Below are 26,726 nucleotides of genomic sequence, written 5' to 3' on the forward strand. Positions count from 1 at the left end.
AATATTCCATATATTTGTGATGTATTTTGTGATTTGTCATTTATTTATTTTTTTGAAGCAACAGTTCTCCTCATTGCCACCCTCTTGTTTTGTAACAGGATGGTGTCCTAGCTACAGAAAAATAAAAGAAATAGCCGTTATCACTCATTTCTTTTTCTATTCTCATTCAACCACTCCGTAGAGCTCACCCAAATCGAGGACCCGCGAGAGCAATGGAGGAGAGAGCAGGAGCGTATGCTGAAAGAGTATTTAATAGTAGCCCAGGAGGCTCTTAATGCCAAGAAGGAGATTTACCAAATCAAACAGCAGCGTTTTGAGCTGGCACAAGAGGAGTACCAGCAGTTGCATGAACTTTGCGAGGATGACATTCGTTCCCACACCAGCTGTAAGTCAACCATTTTCCTAATCTCTTTGCTTCAAATGGTATCACACCCAGCTATTCAAATGCAATAAAAACGACAACGTTTAATGTTGGGCAAATAATTGTGATATATTTTCACAAGGAAGAATATTTTTTATATGAGGTCTAGGACACTCCTCAAATAATTGAATAAAACACAAGGAGAATGATTGAAATCTCTTAACTGCAAAACTGGGATAATTTTATCAATTGTACTTCCATTGAGTTTGTGCTGTTTTTTGCACTGGTTTTGCCCCTTTTCTGCAGTTGGTAGACCTCAGGTTAACACAGGTGCAGACAATAGATTGCTTCTGGCGCTTTAAAGTTAATAAGTCCAGATATCAAGGAATGGCAATATGGATCAAACCATATAATTGAGTCCAGTCAGGTGGATCCGGATATGCCTCCATCTTCGTGGACATTTGAGGCACATCTGGATCCACCTGACTAGACTCAATTATATGGTTTGATCCACATTTGTCATTCTTTGTTATCTGGACTTATTATTAACTTTAAGGCGCCGGAAGCAATTTATTGTCCGTATTTGAGATCCATAAAAACAAGATATTGTGGGTTGTACAATGTTATGAATAAAAGTTTTTAATACAGTGACCTTAACACCCAGAAAAGGGCCCACTTTTTCCTTTTGTGATAATTTTAACAAACAAACGTCTATATGCACTTTATGCCTCTACCATACCTTTTGCCTTTGGGTTTACAGATATAACTTTGTCCAGCTGGTCTCAGCTGTTTGAGGTTAGTGGCTCCTTCCTCCCAGGGTTTAAGCTCGCCCCTCCCCACTTTCCAAGTAAGCAGGTTTTCTTGTCATGCCGCTGGCTGTGACAGGTTCAATGCCAGGACCATTCTTCCTCTAATTATAGAGGTAAATAAGAATTTTAATCAGTTAGTGTTAGGACCTGCAAATTGGTTATGCCTTGATGTGACTCGCAGGCTTATACACTTTGGCCAAAGGGTTAACTAAATGACCCTTTTTCAAGAGATATACAGGTATTTCACTGTGTATTTTTGTCACATTGGATGTTGCTCTTATAATCATAATCAATACTGCTTTAGCGGCTAATTCAATAGAAATCGGACTTTTTCGACCAAGAATTCCCTTTGACGTGTATGAAATTATTCTGTTGGGGAGATTCTGACACATCAGTTGCTTAGATGTAGAATCAATCTTTCGGATTCTCCCTTGAATCTTTGGCTGGCAAAATATGTTTTGCATTTTTTTTCCACTGTCAACTCTGTAAGACAAGTACAGTTTCTGAATGCTGATATTTGGACAAAATCCCCAAATAACCGTCCTCTTTTTTATGTGGACAAAATTGTTTAGTTGTTCTCTTCCTTTTCAGCATGTACAATGTAAAAAGATCAACAAACAAATTTCCTTCAACCACGGTTTTGTCCCTGTTTACGTGCAACATTTAAGTTTTTGTGAGTGCAGATAGCTTTAGGCAATATCATACGTTAGTTCATCACCAATGTTCAAATTACCTGTGACACTTTTCTTCACATTAGCTATGCTGCGCATAATATAGGATATACAGGTAAACCCCGTTATAGCGCGACCCGTTATAACACGAATCGGTTATAACGCGGTTTTCATGTGGCTCCCGTTTTTTTGCACACTAAACACACTCTCACTGCACACACTCTCACTGCACACACTCTCACTGCACACACTGCTCACTGCACACACTGCTCACTGCATCCACTGCTCACACTCTCCCAGCACACACTCTCCCAGCACACACTGCTCACTGCACACACTGCTCACTGCATACACTGCACACACTCTCCCTAGCACACACTCTCCCAGCACACACTCTCCCAGCACACACTCTCCCAGCACACACTGCTCACTGCACACACTGCTCACTGCACACACTGCTCACTGCACACACTGCTCACTGCGCACACTTCACACACTCTCCCAGTACACACTCTCTCAGCACACACTGCTCACTGCACACACTGCTCACTGCACACACTGCTCACTGCACACACTGCTCACTGCACACACTGCACACTGCACACACTCTCACAGCACACTCTCACAGCACTCAGCTATCAGCAAACAGCATTCACAGCACACTCTCACAGCACACAGCACTCACAGCACACTCTCACAGCACAAAGCTCTCACAGCACACAGCACTCACAGCACACAGCTCTCACAGCACACAGCACTCACAGCACACTCTCACAGCACACAGCTCTCACAGCACACAGCACTCACAGCACACTCTCACAGCACACAGCTCTCACAGCACACAGCACTCACAGCACACTCTCACAGCACACAGCACTCACAGCACACTCTCACAGCACACAGCTCTCACAGCACACAGCACTCACAGCACACAGCACTCACAGCACACTCTGACAGCACTCACAACACACTCTCACAGCACACTACACCACACCTCCGACTCCCCCTCCCTACCTTTGGTGTCGGCTGCTGAGATCGGAGCGAAGCTGGCATCGGGAGGAGGGGGGGGTTGTCGGGAGGAGGGGGGGTGTCTGGAGGAGGGGGGTGGTGTCAGGAGGAGGGGGGGGGTGTCGGGAGGAGAGAGGGGGTGTCGGGAGGAGGGGGGGTGTCGGGAGAACGGGGGGTGTCGGGAGGAGGGGGGGTGAGTGAGGAGCAGGCTGGGACTCGGAGGGCCACGTGGGCTATGCAGAGGGGGGGTGAGTTAGGAGAAGGCTGGGACTCGGAGGGCCGCGTGGGCTATGCCGAGGTGGGGGGGTGAGTGAGGAGCAGGCTGTGACTCGGAGGGCAGGGTGGGCTATGCCGAGGAGGGGGTGTAGGTGTGGGGGCATGGGGGGGAGGAAATGGATGCCGGTGGTGGGAGGTAAGGAGCAGGTTGAGGCTGGACTCGCCGTTGCTATGGGACGTGTAGGGCTTCCGGCCACCTCTTCCTTCCTTCCTTCCCTCCTCACTCCCTCCCTCCCGATCAGGCGCGCGGCGGCCATTTTTTAAAAAATTAGTGCGACCCCGGGTCTAGCGCGGTCGGATCGGGTGGCCCCCGAGGACCGCGCTATAACAGGGTTTACCTGTATATATATATATAGAGAGAGATATAGAAGCATATACAGAAGATAAGGAGTGTGAGTGTGAGTGTGTGTGTGTTTTCACCATTATCACAAAGCACTTCCACTGCAGCAAGGGATTCTGGAAAATGACATGCAAATGAGCACACAGTGCCATCTTTTGCTTCAAAACAATTTAACATGGTCCCCTATAAGCTTAAGCTTGCTGCATTTCACAGCTTTGAGCACAGCCTGGGTTAAGATGCATAGGGAAAGGATAGGTTTCACCACACTTAGTTAAGTTATGGTGGGTAAAAAAAAGTGACAAAAACCCTCCACAGTAAAGTATATAGCAAATGGAAATATTACTGTATACTCATTTGCATGTCTTACAGAGGTCTGCAACCCTGCCTTTCACCATTATCACCCAGCACACAGCACTTCCACTGCAGCAAGGGATTCTTGGAAATGACATGCAAATGAGCACACAGTGCCACTTTTTGCTTCAAAACCATTTAACATGGTCCCTTATAAGCTTGAAAGGTAGGGTTGCAGACCTGTCTAAGACATGCAAATGAGCATACAGTAATATTTCCATTTGCTATATGCTTTACTGTGGAGGGTTTTTGTCACTTTTTTTACCCACCATGACTTTACTAAGTGTGGTATATATATACAGTGTTCGACAAATCACCCAAAAATCTACTCGCCCAACCAAAAAATCTACTCGCCACCTAGTCCCGCCCCCAACTCCGCCCCTAGTCCCGCCCCCAACTCCGCCCATAGTCCCGCCCCCAACCCCGCTTTAAAATAAAATATATAAATAAAATACATTTAATAAATTCCTAGTCAGAACAACACAGGGAGAGGGGAGGGTGACACAGGGAGAGGGGAGGGTGACACAGGGAGAGGGGAGGGTGACACAGGGAGAGGGGGAGGGTGACAGGGAGAGGGTGGGTAACACAGGGAGAGGGTGACACAGGGAGAGGGGGTGACACAGGGAGAGGGTGGGTGACACAGGGAGAGGGGGTGACACAGGGAGAGGGTGGGTGACACAGGGAGAGGGGGAGGGTGACACAGGGAGAGGGGGAGGGTGACACAGGGAGAGGGGGAGGGTGACACAGGGAGAGGGGGAGGGTGACACAGGGAGAGGGGGAGGGTGACACAGGGAGAGGGAGGGTGACACAGGGAGAGGGAGGGTGATACAGGGAGAGGGTGACACAGGGAGAGGGAGACACAGGGAGAGAGGGTGACACAGGGAGAGGGTGGGTGACACAGGGAGAGGGAGGGTGACACAGGGAGAGGGAGGGTGACACAGGGAGAGGGAGGGTGACACAGGGAGAGGGAGGGTGACACAGGGAGAGGGAGGGTGACACAGGGAGAGGGAGGGTGACACAGGGAGAGGGAGGGTGACAGAGGGAGATGGTGGGTGACAGAGGGAGATGGTGGGTGACAGAGGGAGATGGTGGGTGACAGAGGGAGATGGTGGGTGACAGAGGGAGAGGGAGGGTGATACAGGGAGAGGGTGACACAGGGAGAGGGAGGGTGATACAGGGAGAGGGTGACACAGGGAGAGGGAGAGAGGGTGACACAGGGAGAGGGTGGGTGACACAGGGAGAGGGTGACAGAGGGAGATGGTGGGTGACACAGGGAGAGGGTGACAGAGGGAGATGGTGGGTGACACAGGGAGAGGGAGGGTGATACAGGGAGAGGGTGACACAGGGAGAGGGAGAGAGGGTGACACAGGGAGAGAGAGGGTGACACAGGGAGAGAGAGGGTGACACAGGGAGAGGGAGGGTGACACAGGGAGAGGGAGGGTGACACAGGGAGAGGGAGGGTGACACAGGGAGAGGGAGGGTGACAGAGGGAGATGGTGGGTGACAGAGGGAGATGGTGGGTGACAGAGGGAGATGGTGGGTGACAGAGGGAGATGGTGGGTGACAGAGGGAGATGGTGGGTGACAGAGGGAGATGGTGGGTGACACAGGGAGAGGGAGGGTGATACAGGGAGAGGGTGACACAGGGAGAGGGAGAGAGGGTGACACAGGGAGAGGGTGGGTGACACAGGGAGAGGGTGACAGAGGGAGATGGTGGGTGACACAGGGAGAGGGAGGGTGATACAGGGAGAGGGTGACACAGGGAGAGGGAGAGAGGGTGACACAGGGAGAGGGAGAGAGGGTGACACAGGGAGAGGGAGGGTGACACAGGGAGAGGGAGGGTGACACAGGGAGAGGGAGGGTGACACAGGGAGAGGGAGGGTGTCACAGGGAGAGGGAGGGTGACACAGTGAGAGGGAGGGTGACACAGGGAGAGGGAGGGTGACACAGGGAGAGGGAGAGAGGGTGACACACTCACACTCACTCAGACAAACTCACAATCACACAATCACAGTCTGTCACTCACACACACAAACACTCACCCGTAAGGCAGGGGGTCGCACATGGCAGCGGGGGCCTCCGCACGGCAAGAGGGCCACTGCAAGGGGCCGCGACCCCTCCAGAGTGGGACGCCGACGTCGCAGTATTCACTGATAGATGTAGAAGGGCCGGTAGGGGATTTCCCCTGCTTAGAGCAGGGAGAGGCTCGGGTTAGGGGATTTCCCCTGCTTAGAGCAGGGAGAGGCTCCGGTGAGGGGATTTCCCCTGCTTAGAGCAGGGAGAGGCTCCGGTGAGGGGATTTCCCCTGCTTAGAGCACGGAGAGGCTCCGGTGAGGGGATTTCCCCTGCTTAGAGCAGAGAGAGGCTCCGGTGAGGGGATTTCCCCTGCTTAGAGCAGGGAGAAGAGCCAGTTAGAGGATTTCCCCTGCTAACAGCTGAGCTGGCCATCAGGGGTTTCCTTAACAGCTGACAGATCGGCAGACTGTCCGTAGAGGCGGCACACCGACGCCGCGTGGGGTGAGGGGGGGGGGTCACGGAGGCCGGGAGAGATTGGTGTGAGGGTGGGGGGGTGGTGGATGGCCCGATGCGTGGGGGGGGGCGGATGGCCCGGTGCGAGGGGGGGGCGGATGGCCCGGTGCGAGGGGGGGGCGGGTGGCCCGGTGCGAGGGGGGGGCGGATGGCCCGGTGCGAGGGGGGGCGGATGGCCCGGTGCGAGGGGGGGGCGGATGGCCCGGTGCGAGGGGGGGCGGGTGGCCCGATGCGAGGGGGGGGCGGATGGCCCGATGGGAGGGGTGACAGATGGCCCTGCAGGGGCCTGAGGCAGACAGGCATGGAAGCGGCTGTCTGCCGGAAGGGGGAGGAGTAGAAGCGCTGAGGAGGGAGGCCACTGCTCAGAGAGCCGGAGGCGGGGTAATCTCCCCCAGCAACATGAACCCGCCTCCGGCTTTTTTTTTTTTTCTCCAGCGCGAGCGGGGGAAAAAAAGCAGCGCGAGCGCGGGAAAAGCAGCAGCGCGAGCGCGGGAAATTTAAAAACCACACATGTGCTGCTTGGGCCAATATTTACTCGCCCGGGGGTTAAATCTACCCGCCCCGGGCGAGTAAATGTATATAATTGTCGAACACTGTATATATATATATATATATATATATATATATATATATATATATATATATATATATATGTCCCCGGGCGAGTGGATTTAACATCGTGGCGAGCTCCTATTGGCCCAAGCAGCACACATGTGGTACTAGGTGGCGAGTAGATTTTTTTGCTCGGCGAGTAGATTTTTTGGTGATTTGTCGACCACTGTGTATATATGTATATGTGTACAGTATATGTATATATGTATATGTGTATATGTATATATATATTTTTTTTTAATAAATTCTAAAAGTAAACCCAAAGAAGTGCAGACATGGGTAATATGTCCGTAAAATAATATCTTTCTAGGAATCATATGTTCACTTTTAAGAGTAGTGGTTAGTTTCCTATGGGGTCAGTGGAATTTTCACATTTTTGTGATGAAATATTTTAAGCATGATTTCTGTCACTGTTGTGGTGTACCCTACACGCCAGATAGTACATCAAAAGTTAAAATTTAAAATTGTTTTAGTCCCATGTGCATATTTAGTCATTAGACCTCAAACTTTTTTTGTCTTGCCTAGATGTGTAAAATCGGAAATTAGTGTATTACCAGACATTAAAAAAGTTATGATGGGTTTAAAATTTTTTTTAAAAAAAAGGACAAAAACTCTTTGTGGTACATTTGCATGTCTCAAACAGGTCTGCAACCCTGTCTTTCCCCATTATCGCTTAGCAAACAATGCTTCCACTGCAGCCAGGGATTCTGGGTAATGACAAGCAAATGAGCACAGTGTGCCACTCTTGACTTCTTATACATTTTGACATGGAACTCAATCAGTTTATTCCTGCCGTATTACACAGTTTTTCAGTACAGCCAAGTTTATTTGACAACAATGTGCTCATTTGCATGTCATTAGTTGCCTTGCCAGGTGTCCAGTATTGAACGGGACAGACCGGTATTTTGCCGATCAGTCCGGTAAAAAATGAGAGGTAATACCGGACATGGACTCTGGACGTGCGGGCAGCGGGAGTGTGAAGGGAAGCCGGGTGCAGCGTCCCTGCTATTACCTCCAATTCAGAAGCAGGCTGTATAACCAGGGCAATGGGCGGCGTCATCTCCCGCCCCCCCTCTCATCCAAAGAGAAGACTAACCAATGGGAGGGCTCCATGTCATTAAGCATGCACAGCTCCCTCATTTGCATGCTGGGAAATGTAGTTTCCTTCCTGCTTTGCATGTGGGAGAGGAGAGAAGAGTTCCACTCTGTCCCTGTCTGCCAGGTGCACCTCCACAGGTAAAATACCAGGATGTGGTGAGGAAGGAGGAAAAGGGGGGTGGTGGTGGTGAGGAAGGAGGAGGAAGAGGTGGTGATGTTGAGGACAGAGGTGGAGGGGGAGGAGGGGGGTGGTGGTGAGGAAGGAAGAGGAGGAGGTGGTGATGTTGAGGACAGAGGAGGAGGAGGAGGGGGGGTGGTGGTGAGGAAGGAAGGGGAGGAGGTGGGATGGTGGTGTTGTGAGAGGATGAGGTGTGTGAGAGGTTGAGGGGGTTGAGAGAGTGAGGGAGGACGATGGGGGGTGAGAGGATAAGGGGGTGAGAGGATGAGGGGGTGGTGAGGATGAGAGGGAGGATGAGGGAGGGAGAGCTTGCCATGTATAACTGCAGGTATGTTATTTTTTAAATTTCAGACCATTATGTCATTGTTTTCTACATTTCACGCCTCGTTTGCACCATTTCATAGTCTATTTAGTAAATAATGATGCTGGGAGGGGTCCGATTCCTAAACCTCACCCAGAATATCTTACGAAATAGAATATGAAATAGTGTAAATTGGTGCATACATGGAGTGAAATTTAGAAAAAATTACGTAATGGTAATGAGAATTTATAAATAACATACCTCCCCACACACTGTTCGAGTGTACCGCATTTTTCACCATTTTGTCCAGTATTTTCGGAGAAGCCATCTGGCAACCCTAGTCATTACCCCCGAATCCCTGCCTGCAGTTGAACCACTGTTTGCTAAGCAAAATGAAGAAAGACGAGATTGTAGACCTGTCTGAAATTAGTGTAAAACATGTGAGAGAGTAAAAAAAACACTGCTTTCAGCAAATATTCCCAGCTAGAAAATGTTTGTGAGGAAACGTTATCCATATCCAAATTGACGAACACCTCTCAACGAAGAAAGAATCAGCGGGCACCGCTATGCAAAAAAATATATAATATCCTTAATATCCAAATGTATTTGCAAAAAAACATACATTACATATTATTGGAATATTAACTCTGCAGCGCTTGTCATTTTGGGGAGGGGGGGGGAGGGGAACATTCACCCCAGCTTCCTCCATATCCAAATAGCTTGTGGTGTGCCCCCTCAGAAAAGATATACTTTTGATGCTGTTAGTTTTATGCTGGAGGGTAGTTTTGCCCTGCCAATGATGGCAATCAACTCTTGCGTTTAGCCCTAAAAACATAAGGCGTATTGAGCCTTACGCAGTCTTACAAATTTGGAGCCTGTATTTGGCAACACAGTATTCAAATTTATACATATCTGATATCAATGTACTCCAAGGGCGATAACATTTAGTATTCCTTTCCATAATGACTCTAAGGTAGTAGGGAAAATGTTGATGCAAAGTCCGAAGTTAGTGTAAATTTCTCAGAGAATATGAAGAACACTCCTTTTGTGGAAACATGTTATCCATGCCTAAATTCCTTGATACATGTGTAGCCCCCTTTCCCCCTGTGTCAGGGCGACTATGTTTGCTGCTATACCTGTGTGGCAAACAGGAGGCCTGATCCTCCGCCACTGGGGAGCCTGGGGTGTATGCTTAACTACTAAACAGCGCCTCCACCTGAGAAGAATCCTCACATAGTAGGATAACCCCTCCCAAGACAATATGCCCAATAATGCACACACATAGTATGGGAAACAGTATTTACTGGGAGGTAATAAACAATGACATCAATAGGAACAGCAATAGACATATATGTATACCAACCCGCGGAATATCCCCACAGTACTTGGGTGCAGGGGCACCAGTGTCCCAGTGTCCAGATCCCAATGCCCACGTAAATGTTGGTGCACTTATGCGGATACCTTCCCATGCGCTCCATCCCCCGGATGTAGCTGAACAACAGTCAACGGGCAGTCTGCTCCAATGACGACTTCCGCCTCCGCATGGGGTGGCCTCCAGCAGGAGCGTAACACCATAGACAGTCTCTGGACATAGGTGGTCTGATCCCAGAACACAAGTTACGTGTCTCCGCGTGACGTAAACACTGTGTCCCTAATACTGTACAACACAGGGAAAAGGGTCCCTAACTATGGGCTTCCCTATACAGCTGCAGGTGCCTACTGTGAGTTGGGGACTTACTGGGGTCTGCAGGGGTATAGCTGGACTAGTCCCCGGGCTACTGGCACCTGGGACCCTACCTCCCTCATGTGTACCCTGCTCCAACTGACCAACTGCCCTAACTGTCCTAACTGTTCTAACTGTTATCACTGTTCTACCTGTTATAAATGCAGCAGCCCTATTGGCTGCCTGGCAACATGTGGTCTGCAGCCCCTGAGATTGCTGCGACTTGTAGTTCTCAGCGGATCTATGGGTGTAATGGCCATCGCTGGCTCACAATCTCTCTGCAGCAACCACACAGCCGTCCTCCTCACGCAGCCTGGCGGTAAGAGGGGGACCTGGCTACACATGAATTTTCATAGAATATATACTTTCAGGTGGGTATTTTATGCTAGAGGAAAGTTTTGCTTTACCAATGATGATGTGCAGATTTTACATTGAGCCCTAAAACATTAAGGTGTGAACAATCAATCTTACTGCTATCTGACCTATATTGGCAAAAACTCTTTGTTATCCAACACATATTTGCAAGGCTGGTGTATTCGGTGCCCCTGGCAAATCTCCAGTCTGGCGCCCACTCCCAAAATTAACTTTTGAAAGAAAAAACTGCCATCATGCCAAGTAAACTGAAAAATGCCTAATCGATTTTCTGTGTATGAAATGTCAAATATGTACAAGTGACATATATATCTTGCCTTGTTACACATCATCAAGTTCCACCAACTGTCCTCCCTCCCAACACAATTTATAGATCCAAAACAAAATAATCCTGTAATCTGTAACTGTATTTGTGAATATTTTATATATTGATTGGACCTGCCCTGGGCCGACACACTCCCCTCTCCCCTCCCCCCCCCCCACCCCATTATCCTTCTCGCTCCCCCATTCTCTTTTCCTCACCACCACCGTCCTGTCTTTCCCATTCTCTCTCCCCCACCCCCTCTCCCTCTCTCCCCCTCACCCCGCCTTTCAATCTCTCTCTGGCCCCCCTCTCATTCTCTCCTCACAACCTCCTCTCTCATTCTCTACCCTGCTCTTATTCTTTCTCCTCCTCCTCTTTCATTCACTCTCTCCCTCACCCTCCTCACATTTTCTCACTCTGTCACCGGCATCTCTAATTCTCTCCCTGATCCGCCCTCTCTCATTCTCCTTCCTCTCCTCTCTCATTCCCTCCCCTCCTCTCTCATTCTCTCTCCCCCCTCCTCGCTCATTTCTCTCCCCCCTCCTCTCTCATTCTCTCGCCCCCCCTCCTCGCTCATTTCTCTCCCCCCTCCTCTCTCATTCTCTCGCCCCCCCCTCCTCGCTCATTTCTCTCCCCCCTCCTCTCTCATTCTCTCTCCTCCTCCTTTTTCATTCCCATTCCCCCATTCCTTTCTCATTCTCTCTCCCTCCATCTCTCCCTAATTCTCTCTCCATCTCCTCCACTCTCATTCTCTCTCCCCCCCCTTTCTAATTCTTTCCCTCCGCTCATTCCCTACCTGGCTGTTGAGGGGAGTGGAGCGGGGGAGATACTTTCTGGCAGGAGGCAGACATCAGAAGTTTTCACTGATCTCCGGGTCAGAACGCTGGGGCAGGCTCCGCTCCCGCTGTCCTCTGCTTCCGCCCACTTCTCCTCATTCCTATTTAGCCACAAGGCAAATGTTAATGCTCTAAGTCAGTGGTGCTCAACTCCAGTCCTCAAGAGCGCCTAACAGGTCAGGTTTTCAGGATATCCCTGCTTCAGCACAGGTACCTCAATCAGGGGCTCAGTCAAGGGATATGCTTAAAACATGTTGGGTGGTCTTGAGAACTGGAGTTCAGCACCCCTGCTCTAGGCGGCCGCCTAGTTTGCCAAGTGGTTAAACCGGCCCTGCATAACTGGTATCAATGTGCTCAGGAGACCAAGGGCAATAACATTTAGAATTTCTAACCCAGGATGAAAAATGTTGATGCAAAATCTGAAGTTAGAGGTCTTGAAATGTTTCTCAAAAATGTATATTGTTTTCAACAAAGATTCCCGCCAGACATTTTTTGTGGGGAATGTCATGGTGTTCATGTTATATTTCCTTCGGAACATGTACTTTCCGAAAATATATACTTTTCTGGGGATTTTTTTTGTTGCAAGGGTGTACTGTAGGTTTGCCTTGGTAATGATGGCATGTCCCTTTTACATGCAATCCTGAAAACTAGAGCACACAAGAACACGTCGCTCACCAAATATTCTGAAGCCAGGGTCACGTTGGTATGAATGGCTCCCGATAGCATTAACACAGTTCCCTTTTAAATCACTCCAAGTCCTGTAATATTTCCTCCACTTTATTGGGAAAAGGTAGCAGGGTACAGATACTTGTGGATGGTGTGTAATGGTGATTGTTAGTTAGGAACCGGTAAAAAGAGATGGCCTCACCAAGGGTTATAAACAGAGAAAGGTTCTTTACTCACTGTCTCCAGGGTTGAAAAGAAAGTGAGGTGCGGTGTGGGCAAAGGAAAAGTCTAGGGGCAGACCATGTCTGAACAAACAGGAGGGGGGGCAGACTAGCCCATTCTGGTGAGGATCTCAGAGACTGCTGTAGCAGCTCACTGATGTCATGCTCGCAGACAAGGAGTGCAACATTGTTGCAAGCCACGCAGGCACAGTATGTGTCTGCAGACTCCATGCAGCTGGGAATAAAATCTGACAGGCAGAAACTGCAAAGGAGAGAGGGGGGTGAGTCAGAAATGTGGCTCTTGTTCCATAACACTCCCCGTCTGGTATCTGTAGATACCACTATATGGCAAGCTATGTGGAACATATGTGTAATACATACAACATAACAATATACTGCAAAGGTCCATATTTCCATAGCAATGTGACACCGGCTGGTACCACTGGCATCAAAGTCCTTTGGCCAGGCCTTCCAGTAAGGGAAGCCAGGTGGGTGCGCAGCTCTTGGTTAGCTTGACGCACCACAATGTCTCTTAAAAGTCCACGGCACTGGTAACCAGTTTTTCCCCATCACAGTCCGATTTGGGCATTAGGAGGATAGTCTCTGTAATGGGTCTTAAGAAGGTTTTAACGATCCCATTCTGGGCCACTCGTACTTCCACTTTGCGAACCTTTTCGTCTTCGCTTGGGATAGTTCTGATTATAAGTCCCATGGGCCACTCATTTCTTGTCACCTGTTTATCTTTCAACAAGACCACATCCCCCACTTGGATATCTGGTTTCACTGTTTGCCATTTGTGGCGTTCTTGGAGTGTCACCAGATACTCACGTCTCCAGCGATCCCAAAATGTGTTGGCCAAGTACTGCACCTGTCTCCACTGTCGTTTGTGCATATCCTTAGAGTGGAAGCCTTCGACTGGGGTGGGGACGTTCCCTACTTTCTGGGTCAGCAGCATTGCTGGTGTCAAAACGCTTGGCGATACTGGATCTGTTGACACTGGGATTAAGGGCCTAGCATTGACTATTGCTGATATTTCGGCCATGAATGTGGTTAGCACTTCGTGAGTGAGTCGAGTCAGGTCGGTTTTTAGCATTATAGAATCCAAGATACGCCTAACCACTCCGATCATGCGTTCCCATGCTCCGCCCATGTGAGAGGAGTGAGGAGGGTTGAATGTCCACGTGCACTCTTGGTCGCGCAGGTATCTTTGGATACTATTGTCTCTATTGTCCTTAGTGTTTATTTGTAATTCCTTGCATGCTCCAACGAAATTGGTACCACAATCGGAGCGTATTTGTTTAACTGGTCCTCTGACTGCAAAGAACCTTCTGAGGGCATTTATGAAGCTTGAAGCATCCATAGATTCTATAACCTCGATGTGTATCGCTCGCATACTCATGCAGGTGAAGAGTACCGCCCAACGTTTGCTGTTTGCTAGTCCGCCCCTAGTTCTACGCGAGATGACCATCCAGGGCCCAAATACATCAAGTCCTACATAGGTAAAGGGGGGTTCTGTATTAAGTCTGTCGACAGGTAGATCCGCCATCCTTTGGTCTTGGCTTTTGCCTCTCAGCATTCGGCACCTAACACATTTGTGGAGATTACTGGCCACGCACCTTTTCATGCCAACGACCCAAATGCCCGCCGCCCTAATGGCGCCTTCGGTGAAGTGTCGTCCCTGATGCATGACTTGTTCGTGGTAGTGGCGCACCAACAAAGTGGCGATGTGATGCCGGCCAGGGATGATAAGAGGGTTGCTTTCCTCCCTGCTCAGTTGGGACTTATTGAGGCGACCTCCTACTCTCATGAGGCCGTCGTTGTCGATGAAGGGATTCAACTTCCAAAGTGGACTGTTTTTGTTAACACTCTTCTTTCCGCGAATGCAATTGATCTCTTCCGCATATGTTTCCCTTTGAACATGACTCAGAACAGTTTCCTTAGCCTTTGTAATTTCCTCTACGGTGCGCAGCTCTTTGCAGATGTGCCAGCCGTGGCAACCGGTAGTTTTACCGTCTGGTGTCTGGCGGAAGGAGGAGGCTATATGCCCGAGATGGGCTACTGTTCGCAGAAGAGCCGTCCACTTTGAGAAGCGTTGGAATCGATGTGATCCGAATGCGTTTTTGTGCGATACATTGGTGAGTACCACGGATACTTGTGGGGGCCTTATCTCCGTATCCTTTTCGGGATCCACGAGTTCAAAATCGTCAACTGGGGTTGGTAGCGTTTCCGCAGGCTGCGCAAGGAACATTGGTCCTGTGAGCCACGACGTATTCTGCAGTTGAGATGCGGGTACTGATCTGGTGGCGTGATCTGCGGGATTTTGCTCTGTGGGCACGTGGTGCCATTGTTCTGGTTGGGTTGACTTCCTGATTCTTTCTACACGGTTAGCTACGTATACGTAGAATCTCCTTTTCTTATTGTAGATGTATCCCAGTACCACCTTGCTATCTGTGTAGAGTTTGACGGCATCTGGTTTGCTGTCCATCTCATTCTCGATAAGCTCCGCCAGTTCTACTGCTAGCACTGCACCACACAGCTCGAGTCTGGGTATAGTATGGTCAGGTTGTGGCGCCAGCTTAGCTTTGCCAAGGATGAACCTGATGTGGCAACTTCCATCCACGTCCGTGGTTTTTAGGTAGGCCACCGCTGCTATAGCTTTGGTGGAGGCATCTGAGAACACGCAAAGCTCTTTGCTGTGTGCGGCGGTGAGAGATATAGGTGAATAGGGGCGTGGGATTTGAAGTTGCTCGAGGGCCTTCAAGGAGTGTTTCCACGTTTCCCACTCTTTCCGTTTTTCTGGAGGTAGTGGGGTGTCCCATTCCTGTTTTTCGAAGGACATTTCTCTGAGGAGGGACTTCCCTTGTATAGTGACAGGAGCCACGAATCCTAGCGGGTCGTAGAGACTGTTAACGGTGGACAGGACTCCGCGACGTGTGAAGGGTTTTTCTTCGATGGCTACCTGGAACGTAAAAGTGTCTGTTTTAAGATTCCAGCTTATCCCCAGGCTCCGCTGTATGGGAGGCGTGTCGGTCCCCAGATCCAAATTCTTGAGATCTGGTGCTTGATCATCTGCGTGGAACGCCTTCATCACTGTGGCACTGTTGGAAGCTATTTTGTGCAACCTTAGGTTGGCCTTTGCTAACATCTTTTGTGTCCTCTTGAGTAGATCTACGGCTTCTTCTTCGGTGGGAACTGATTTTAATCCGTCGTCCACATAGAAGTCTCTTTCGACGAAGCTCCTGGCGTCTTTCCCGAACTCTGCTTCCCCGTCTTGGGCCGTTCTTCTGAGGCCGTAGGCTGCCACTGCAGGTGATGGGCTGTTCCCGAAGACATGTACTTTCATGCGGTACTCCGTGATTTCCTTTTCTATGTCGTCATCTTGGTACCACAGGAATCTTAGGTAGTTACGGTTGTCTTCTCGCACAAGGAAGCAGTGGAACATCTGTTGAATGTCTGCGGTTACGGCGATAGGTTCCTTGCGGAAGCGGATCAGCACTCCCAGAAGACTGTTTGTCAGATCCGGCCCGGTGAGGAGAACATCGTTTAGGGAGACTCCCTGATGCTGGGCGCTGGAGTCGAATACCACTCGGATTTGGCCAGGTTTCTGGGGGTGGTAGACGCCAAACGACGGGAGGTACCAGCATTCTTCGCCTTCTTTCAGTGGGGGCGCCGACTCTGCATGGCCACTGTGGAAGATTTTTTGCATGAAGGCCACAAAGTGTTCCTTGGTCTCCGGTTTCCTTTGTAGGTTGCGGCGGAGCGAAGAGAGCCTAGACATAGCATGGTCTCTGTTGTTTGGGAGGCGTCTTCTTGGCGAGCGGAAAGGTAGTGGGGCCACCCAACTGCCCAATTCGTCCTTGAAGAGCTCCTTATCCATTAACCTCAAGAATTCTTTGTCTTCCATTGATGGCGCCTGTTTGTCGTCGTCCTTTGTTGTCTGGAACACTGTACTCCCTAGGTCATTGGGGTATTTTCTTGCCACAGGCGCGTCTCCGTAGTTCCTTTTGGTCTCGAGCTTCTCGTGGACCTGAAAGTGGTTCGGACAAGGTTTGAAGTGGGATATACGACCGTTTTCCAACAAGTTCGTATGTAGGGCGCCTACGTTGTCGGGTCCTCGTATCCTGTCTATGCATACTTCTCCAACTACCACCCATCCTAGATCGAGCCTTTGGGCGCTTGGGCCGTTGTGGTCCCCATTTCGCTGTTCGCGGATCTTGTGTGCTCTCATGATGTCTCTGCCAAGTAGCAGCAGGATCTGGGCATCTTCGTCTAGTGGTGGGATATGATCGGCAATGGTTTTTAGTTGGGGATGGTGTCGCGCCACGTCTGGCGTGGGGATCTCAGTCCTATCTTCTGCCATGTGATTGCACTCGATGAGTGTGGGAAGGGGCATGCTCACTTTGCCGTCTATTGAGCATATGGTGTAGCCATTCACTCTTCTCCCTGTAGTCTCCATTCGCCCTGCGCACGTTCTGAGAGTGTAAGGAGAAGTACTGTCTTGTATGCCGAACATATCGAAGAATTCTGACCTGACCAGCGATCGGTTGCTCTGGTCGTCGATGATTGCATACATCCGTTTGGCTCTTTGGGGTTGTCCCTCAGGGTGCACTGCTACCAGACATATTTTAGAGCAAGATCTACCGTCGTTTCCTTCTCCGCATACTTCTGTGCATTTGGATGCTACTGACGTCGGGGGGGGGGTGTCTCCCACTTCTTCCTCCCCGCCCTGCTTTGTCGGAGGGTTAGGGGCTTTGCTTGCTTTGGGCTTCATAGCTTCCGGGTGTAGGGCGGCTATGTGCCTGTCGCTATCGCACTCTGTGCATTTCATAGCTTCTTTGCAGTCCTTGAATAAATGAGTTGTGGAAGCACAACATTTGAAACAGGCTCCCCATTCCCTGAGTAGGTTCTTTCGCTCCTCTATGGGTTTCATCCTGAATCCGAAGCACTTGTTAAGTGGATGCGGCTTTTTGTGGATAGGGCATTCTTTGTTAAGGTCCCTTGGTTTTTTGTCCCTGTCGGCCGTCTGGCTGGGACTCGCGTGGGTCGTAGGGGGCACGTCCGTCCTGTGGACCGAGATGGGTGTTCTGGAGTCCTTGTGCCTTGCTGTTGACCTTTCGTTCCTCGGGTGGCTAACGCTGGATGTGGTTTGCGCCCCTAAGACGAAGCTGGGGTCGTTTCTTGTCTTTGCCGCTTCGCAGATGAAGCTCACGAAGAATGAGAATGGGGGGAAGACAACCTGCTTCTCCCTTTTGTATTTGGAACCTTGTGAAAGCCACCTTTCTTGGAGGTTGAAGGGTAGCTTCTCCAGGATGGGTCTCACTCCACGAGCTGAATCTAGGGCGTTGAGACCTATTAAGGAATGGTCTTTCCTTGCGGACTCCAGTTCTTGCAGCAGGTCTCCCAGATCTCGTAACTTCGAGTAGTCTTTACTCGTGATCTTGGGGAAGCTCTCGATTCTTTTGAAGAGTGAATCCTCGACTGCTTCAGGGCTGCCATAGGTCTCTTCTAGCCTTTCCCACACTAGGTCCAGACCTACTTGGGGTTGATGTGCGTTTGCCGTCCGAAGTCTCTGCGCTTGCTCCCTGGATACGTTCCCCAAGAACTTAACTAACAGGTTGAGCTCTTCCCTTGCTGAGAAGTCCAAGCTGTCGATCGCGTCTTTGAACGTGAACTTCCACGTCCGGTAGTTCTCAGGGCGGTCGTCGAAGCTGATGAGTCCTGCGTGCACCAAGTCGCGCCGGATCATGTACTTGGCTATGTCTGTCAGACCTGAGACGTCGGCGCGTTTGCCCCGTTCTGAGGTAGTTGCTGGGACGGTCTGTGCGGTCGCCTCTTCCTTGGCGTGGACGCGTGATGGCTGCTGGCCAGTGTGAGGGGCTGTTTTCTCCCGCGTGGGTGTACCTGGATTGCGAGCCTGTGGTGGTGCATCCGTGTGCGCGCTGGCGTGCGGATCACTATTGTGGCTGTGGCTATCCCAGGCAGCACGTGCCATTGATGGAGCAGCATCTTCTCCTCGTGGTCCTGGCGAGTCTTCGGTATCTGTGGAGTCGCCCCATCCGTGTTGAGATGGTGCGCTTGTGTTCACACTGAAGAGGCTCCTTACGTAGTCTTCAGTGCGTCGAGCTGGATCCTCTGAGGCTATCCGTCTGTACGGTTGCTCCCCGCCGTCCTGTTGCGCGGCTGCTTCTAGGACTTCGGCTTGGGCTATGGCGGCAGCAGCTTCTCTTTCTTGATTTAGGGCCTCTAGGTTGGCGTCCACCTCTGCTTTCTTCCGTGTAGCGGTGGCAGCGGCTGCAGCGGCGTTGGCAGTGGTGGTGGCAGCGGCTGCAGCGGCGTTGGCAGCGGCTGCAGCGGCGGCTGTCTGCTCCTCCTCTTCCAAGCGGGCCCTTTCTAATTTCATGGTCGCCTCTTTCTGAGCGTATGCGGCCCTGGCGCGTGCGGCCTCTGCGGTGGCTCGCGCCTTGGTAGCGCTAGTGCTTGCGCTGGACGCGTTGGATTGTGCTGATCTTGCTGACCTGGATGAGTGTCTGGATGCGCTGGAGCGCTGTGACGCGGTCTCCAGGAGGAGCTCTTTTCTCACGCTTTGCGCATCTGTGATGGCGGCCCGCACGCGGCTGTCACGTGCAAGGTCAATGTTGTTTTGTAAGTCTCTTTCTTGCAGGCTTTCACCGGTGTTAGCCCTGGCCAGGTAAGTGGCATATGCCTCTGACAGTCTTTGGTAGCGTGCGTGATCAGTCTTTAATTGAGTTATTGCCTGCTCGAGCTGTTGTACAGAGTTGCCAGCGCCGGCGACATTGCATACCCCAAGTGCGGTTGTTTCCCAGGCCAACTCTAATTTGGCGCGGTGCGCTTCAATGTCAGTCTCATATTTTTCGCGGGCCTTTTGTGTCAGTGTGACTGTCCGTTTAGGCCTTGCGCCTGCCTGCGCCTGTTGTAGTTGCGCGGCGGTCTCTGTGTCTGAGAGATCGCTTTCCTGCGTGATGTCTGGTGAGGCTCTGAGTTCTGCCATGCTGTAGGTGTGTGTAGGCCTTTGCCAGTGCGTGTGGCGTGCGGTCTTTTACCTGTCAGCGATGGGCGTCTGTCTCAGATGATGCCGAGCGGTGTCCTGCAGCGTGCAGCGTTGGGGTAGCTGTACTTACAGATGTCCGTTGGCTCCTCACTGTGGGGCTGAGCAGCGGGTGGACTCAGACAGAGAAAAAGGCAATTAGGTATTGTGAGAGAAGCACTGTTAGTTGCAAGGCTGTGTGCAGTTTGCTGTATAAAGCTTGCTGCCCTGTCTGGCAGAGTGAAGCTGCTGCTTGTCCTGGGGTGCAGAGACTATTCTGTATAGCATAGAGTCTTTGAGTAGTAGCTGCTGTGTGATTCCTTTGTGTAGTATTAGCAAAGTAAGGCTGCTCACTGTCTTTGCATAAAGCTGTGGTAGTTTGCTGTGTAGAGGCTTGTGGCTCTGTGTAGCAACGTGCTTGTGCAATGTGGTGAGAGACTGCTGTTTATTTATTTGCTACGTAAGCTGCTCGCTTGTATCTTTAGCATAAAGGCTGTGGGTAGCAGCTCCTCTGTGTGTATTTCCCAAGGCACACGGTCCTCTTTTTACTATTCTGAAGCCAGGGTCACGTTGGTATGAATGGCTCCCGATAGCATTAACACAGTTCCCTTTTAAATCACTCCAAGTCCTGTAATATTTCCTCCACTTTATTGGGAAAAGGTAGCAGGGTACAGATACTTGTGGATGGTGTGTAATGGTGATTGTTAGTTAGGAACCGGTAAAAAGAGATGGCCTCACCAAGGGTTATAAACAGAGAAAGGTTCTTTACTCACTGTCTCCAGGGTTGAAAAGAAAGTGAGGTGCGGTGTGGGCAAAGGAAAAGTCTAGGGGCAGACCATGTCTGAACAAACAGGAGGGGGGGCAGACTAGCCCATTCTGGTGAGGATCTCAGAGACTGCTGTAGCAGCTCACTGATGTCATGCTCGCAGACAAGGAGTGCAACATTGTTGCAAGCCACGCAGGCACAGTATGTGTCTGCAGACTCCATGCAGCTGGGAATAAAATCTGACAGGCAGAAACTGCAAAGGAGAGAGGGGGGTGAGTCAGAAATGTGGCTCTTGTTCCATAACACCAAAGAAACAACAACACAAAAAGCTACCTGGTGCATAGGGGAGAGAGTAGCATAAAACACACAGATAAATGATCACAAAGGATCACACAAAGCCCCCCAGTAGTTGCACTCTAACTAGGTGACACTAACAATAATAGTGTCAGCTCAATAGAAGCCAAAAATGGCCAAACCCCTCAGTGGGGTCAACCGCAAAGGTCACACTAAAGTACACAAAAATAATAAAGTTTTATTAAACCAATAATAGAGTTAAAACCCGACGAAACACCATAAAAATGCATAGATAAAATCCCCATGCGTTTGATAAAGGCAAGCAGATAGGTGGTGTATTGTAATGTTTAAATGTTTAATGCTTAAATAGCATAAACAGCAGCAATAATGCTATAATCTGGTATACAGTCCCATATGAACTGTGTACAGGGCTGTTTGAATAATAAACCAACATGCAGAGCCTATAGCAGCAGGACTGTGCTTATGGCCACAAATAGGATCAGAACAAGTCATACAGTAGGGTAAGTATACGACCGGAAAGCATACGCACACTGTATGCTTTCAGGTCGTATACTTTATTATTTTTGTGTACTTTAGTGTGACCTTTGCGGTTGACCCCACTGAGGGGTTTGGCTATTTTTGGCTTCTATTGAGCTGACACTATTATTGTTAGTGTCACCTAGTTAGAGTGCAACTACTGGGGGCTTTGTGTGATCCTTTGTTATCATTTATCTGTGTGTTTTATAATCCTGAAAACTAGCAAGGAAATCTTACTAATTTGGAGCCTGCATTGACCAAAAAATAGTAAACCTATACATATCTAGTATCGGTCTAATCAGGAGGCACAGAGCAATCATATTTAGTATTAATATTAATTAAATGAATTAATTTGTTACTGATATCAATATTAAGAAAATAAGTAGATTTAATTTTATCGTTTCATATTTATGATGCCATATCTTTGTGACACGATTGAATCCACCCAAGACGACAATTAAAAGCAGAACTTGTGCTGAAAGTTTGTATAGGTGCACACAAAGCTGCTCATATGAATCATACTTAAACCAATGTGTAGCAAATGTTTTAATTTCGGTATTGCCTGACAGTTGCAAAAACACTTACCGCTGGATGGGATAAACTTAACCAAAGGGGTTGTTAAGCAACAATCCCCCCAAAAACTAGAATAAAGTCATAGCAGAACTTGATAGCTCATGTTGTGCTGATCTATTTCTAATTTTTCATTTTTATTTCAATTGTAATATTTTGCTACGTTTTCACATGTTTATTATTTGCTGGAATCAACTGTTACCATGGCAGCCTCTGTTGTCTTAATGAGTATAAATGGCAGTTGCCATTTCAAACCTCCAAGGAAGGCACATTTTTAGCACAGATATTTCTGGTAGGGATTTGCAATAATCTGTAATCTGAGGTCACGTTCACTTTATATGTTGCCATGTTTGCTAAATTCTAGAGAAATTGGCTATTAAAAACATTATGGTGGGTACAAAAAAGTGACAAAAACCCTCTTCTGTACAAATAAAAATACCACTTGTGAGCACATTCATATGTCCCAGACAAAAGCAACCCTGCTTTTCACCATTACCTCTTTGCAAACAATGCTGCCACTGCAACCAGGGATTCTGGGTAATGACATGCAAATGAGTCACTCTTTACTTCTCATCCATTTTAACATGGGCACCTATAAACTTTTGACTGCCGTATTACACAAGTTTTTTTTAGCACAGCCTGGTTTAAGGAAGTGCATAGCCAGTAACCTACTCACAGACAGCTGTTTCAACCTTTTACAGTAGGTCTCAGCAGTGCAAGGTTGGTTGCTGGCCATGCAACGTGAAGCTGGTAAAATGTTTGAGCAAGATGACTTTGAGAAAATCTCGCAATGACACAACATTTAAGAGAGATTTGGGAAGTCAATGAGCACATTTGAAGACATTTGCACGTCTCTCATCTCCAGAAGGAAGTCTTTAAACTAATTAAAAGAAAGGATGGGGCTGATGAAAAACAATAACAAATTGACTTTGCAGTGTAATTGTATATTTATGCGAGAACAGTAGAGTCAATTGCTGATTTAAAGCTGCAGACCAAGCAATATCCCACATGTTTTTTTTTAAAAATAAATCTGTTATGTACTATGAAAAAATACTTGTAGCATTTTAAAAAAAAAACAACAACTCTGAATTACATTTTTAATGTATTATAATGTAACAAGCATTTTTGGTTTCTATAGCAACCATTTACAAAGTCACATTCCCTTCCTCTTCTGAAACAGGCTCTGGCAAACCCCCTTTTGAGCCCTGCCCTCTGTCTAGCAGTAAACCAATTGTATCTAGTGACTGCCTGGTCCCATGATCTTCCCCATAGAACTTTGCATCTTTGGTCCTCTTCTGCTGCACTGAACTGCCGAATCTTCCCCGATCGATCATAGGAGAACGGATAGATCTGCAACTTAGCTAATTACTTATCATTGTGTCGATTGTATTGATGCACATATTAAAGGGGGGAAAAAACAAAACAAAAACAAAATGGCAGCTTGGATTGCTGCTTTAATGCTACAGGACACTCCAAAGAGAGTAAGTGTACTTTTAATAGTCAACATTACAAAAAAGGAAAGTGTTATACTCGTGGTATGTAGAAACATTATTATCGGATGCTATATGCAGGGGCGGATTTTCCATAGGGTGTAGTAGGCTATTGCCTAGAGGGGCAAATTTTTTGTGAGTGGAAACTTTTGGGGGAGGCAATTTGTTTGTGTGTGTGTCTCACCTTTTCCGTAGCAGGCCCCCGCCTGTAGCGACGTCACATGACACTGCTTTGCCATGACAATGTGGCATCACATTCCGCCATGACAATGCTGTGTTGTGAGGCCGTGAGGTCGCGTTGCCCTGATAATTTGGCGGCGTTATGACATCGTATGCTGAGGAGGAGGAGGCCACCCCCCAGCCTACAGGTGGTAAAAAGCTAAATCCACCACTGGTTAAATGCTCATGGCTTTATTACAGGACTAAATAATAGCATATTTACTTCATTTGTGTGGTTAACGTAAATAATAACATCCAAGAACACATGTTAACTATGGTGATATATGTGATATATGTGTTTATTTTGCTTGTGGAATATTAGGAAGAGGAAAAACGTATGATTTCTTGTAAAAAAAAAAAAAAGGTTGTTTTTATGTCTGGGAAACAGTCGGATACTAGTGATTATCAGTCTGTCTCCTATTATTTCTATACCAGAGGTACAATCACATAATAGTTTATGGATGGAAAGAATCTATTGAAAAAAAAAAAAAGATTCCTGTTTAATGAATTAGGTGGTCGCATAAAAGTGGGTATACAGTGTTTGGCTGGAAAATGCAGTAAAATATGTATTAACCCCTTTTATATAGTACCATTGTTTTTTGGAAATGCTTCAGGGAGAATTTGGTGGCCGATCCTTCGAGCTGTTTTTATGTGGTTATTGAAATCTATAAACTACAAGGGTCAATGACCTATTGTCTGGTGAGAATATTAACAGCTTTGCAGAACTGAGCCTGCCGCCTGCCGAAATCTTTAGATATTTACAGGTCAAACCTTTTGCTATGACCATCCACACCAAAAGATCTCCTTCCACATCTATGTAGTTCAAACTAATGTACAGGGCAAGGCCCTTGAAAGGGGGCCAGATCTCTTGGATCTATTAGTTGTTCCTAGATGTTAAACCCACTTGTAAATGTACATATACGGTATGCTAAAATGGGTGGAGGAATTGGGTGATGCTTTTGAATTTGAGGAATAGGAAAGGATATGGGAGGAAAACTCCTACAAACTGCTGTTCCAGTGGTACTTGACCCCAGTCCAGTTACACGTGATTAATTCCTCTGTATCCCCTCAATGCTTTCGGGGCTGTGGCCAAATGGCTCCCTTTCACATACATGGTGGTCCTGTACACTGATCATTCCAGTTTGGAGACAAATGTTCACCATGATTAGCTCACTGCTAGATGAGCCTATCGCTCCTGACCCATGGTTTTCCCTGCTGATCTGCCTCGAATGTCAGTCAAACTGGCAAACCAGCTCCTCCTGGCAACGAGGTGTGTGATACTGGCTTTCTGGAGACAACAGATAGTGCCCGATATTAACGTTATCAAGTGCAAGGTGTGGTATGTGCTATCCATGGAATACATCTTAAGGGGCAATACCTACAAATGTACAAATGTAACTCTCTTCGAAAGGAGCTGTAATCACATCAGAGTTTGGTATTGTAGGTCTGATGGGATTAGGCCCATTTTTTGAGGAACCAGGGAGAGTTCGACCACAATCTGAGTTGACTTGCTCTGCAAAAAAAGATGTAAGCCCCAGGGCTGTATCTGTATTGTTTGCCTGTCGAAAGGGATTGTGTGGGCATTGTCCTGTGCCTGCATCTTGTGGACTATGTTAAGGATAGGAATGACCTAATTGGTGCATGTCATTTTGGACTTTCTGGCCCACCTTCAACGCCATCTATATAGATCTCATCAATCTAGGACGGTGTGCAGAGACCTGGACTATTGTTCCTACCCAGACTAGCTGGTCGTTACCTGATTTGGACAGGGGTATAAATACTCCTTCCCAACAGAGTTATTCTGGACTTGATATTCTTTGTGAAGGCTTTGTGCTAACAGGGGACTTGCAGAGCCCCTGTAAAGGAAGAGCTGACAGGGAGACAGCAGAAGGAAAATGAGGAGACCCAGTGCAGGGGGCTAGAGCATCCAGTGGAGCTGTAGTCTGTGTGTGCAGCGTTTTCTGGAGCTCTTTGGAATGAACCAATGGCTGGGAATTTTAAAACTGCTAGCTACCAGAGAGCAAGGCTATGCTGCACATGCATATGGTCCACCTATTGCTAACTAGGCCCTACTGCTCAGGAACCTAGCTAACTCACTCTGACTGTCCAGTCAGGCACTCCAACACTAACTGAACTGCAACTGCCAGGAACTGGCAACTAAATTGAGACAGCCCTGCCTCTCATGATGTCAGCAGGCCACTCCCCTGTGTCTCTTGCCTTCCACACAGAGTCAGGGGGCCTACCTCCACCACTCAGGGCAGGGCTTGAAGCGGGGAAAACCCATGTTAACTACTGGCGGCCTGCCCTTAGCAGGGCTTATACCAGTAGGAGAAAGATATATAGCCCCCATTTCTTACCGGGGCTACACAAGTTTGGATACATTGCTTTGAGAAGGTAAGTGGGGCCACTCATGATCATGCTCTTTATAGAGCCGAATCCCCTACCACGTGGTGTACAATAGTTATCTCCTCTCATTAAAAAGCGCTATTCCCTAAATGCCATCCACTTTTTAGATTAAGAATGCCATTTGGCAATCGCCAATGTGTGTAGGATTTTCATAAGTCAAGTGTAAAACAAAGGCATGCTTTATATAAGCCTACTGCATTCCACATGTTTTGACCCGGAGTTCAGTGTGTGTTAACACATTAGTATATAAATAACGCATAAAGATCCATTTACTTTTCGTGGAAATGAAAAAATATAATTTAAGTGAAACTGCAGTATCAGCACAAATGATAAAGAACAGAAATGTGTGTTTCCATTTAAATTGGCTACCTTCACAGGGTTTTCCCAATCTGAATCATAACCATCCACATTCGAGCAACACTGGCGTGGATTTTGTTTTGTGTTTATATAAATGAACACTTATAAAGGATGAGGGAAGAGGAGTTAAGAAGTTGATGTCTAGAGAGCATATGAGGTAGCCAGGGCCGCTGACAGCTTTCTCAGGGCCCAGGACTAGAGTTTCTACTGTCTTCCCCCCCCCCCCGTGTTGGTGGCCTTGCATGCCCCCTCCTCTTTCACACCTCTTCGCTCTCACCCCCCTCATGTATTTCTACCCCCCCTGTCTTTCACTCTTCTTTCCTCTCTTTCTCACTCACTCTCATCACCCTAATCTCACTCTTCCTCTCTCATGCCCCCATTTGCCCC

General features: G+C 48.4%; 1 protein-coding gene across 4 annotated transcripts in view; it reads left to right on the top strand.

Annotated features, from left to right (window-relative positions):
* Window positions 1-26,726, top strand: part of WWC3 (WWC family member 3) — a 253,016-nt gene that overhangs the window by 116,155 nt on the left and 110,135 nt on the right. For all 4 annotated transcript variants that reach the window (XM_075589397.1, XM_075589399.1, XM_075589400.1 and 1 more), the window contains exon 3: window positions 182-385. In XM_075589397.1, coding sequence (XP_075445512.1) covers window positions 182-385 — 204 coding nt within the window. The remainder of the gene's footprint in view (window positions 1-181; window positions 386-26,726) is intronic.

Source organism: Ascaphus truei, chromosome 3 (assembly GCF_040206685.1).
Source record: "Ascaphus truei isolate aAscTru1 chromosome 3, aAscTru1.hap1, whole genome shotgun sequence".
Classification (NCBI taxonomy): Eukaryota; Metazoa; Chordata; class Amphibia; order Anura; family Ascaphidae; genus Ascaphus; species Ascaphus truei.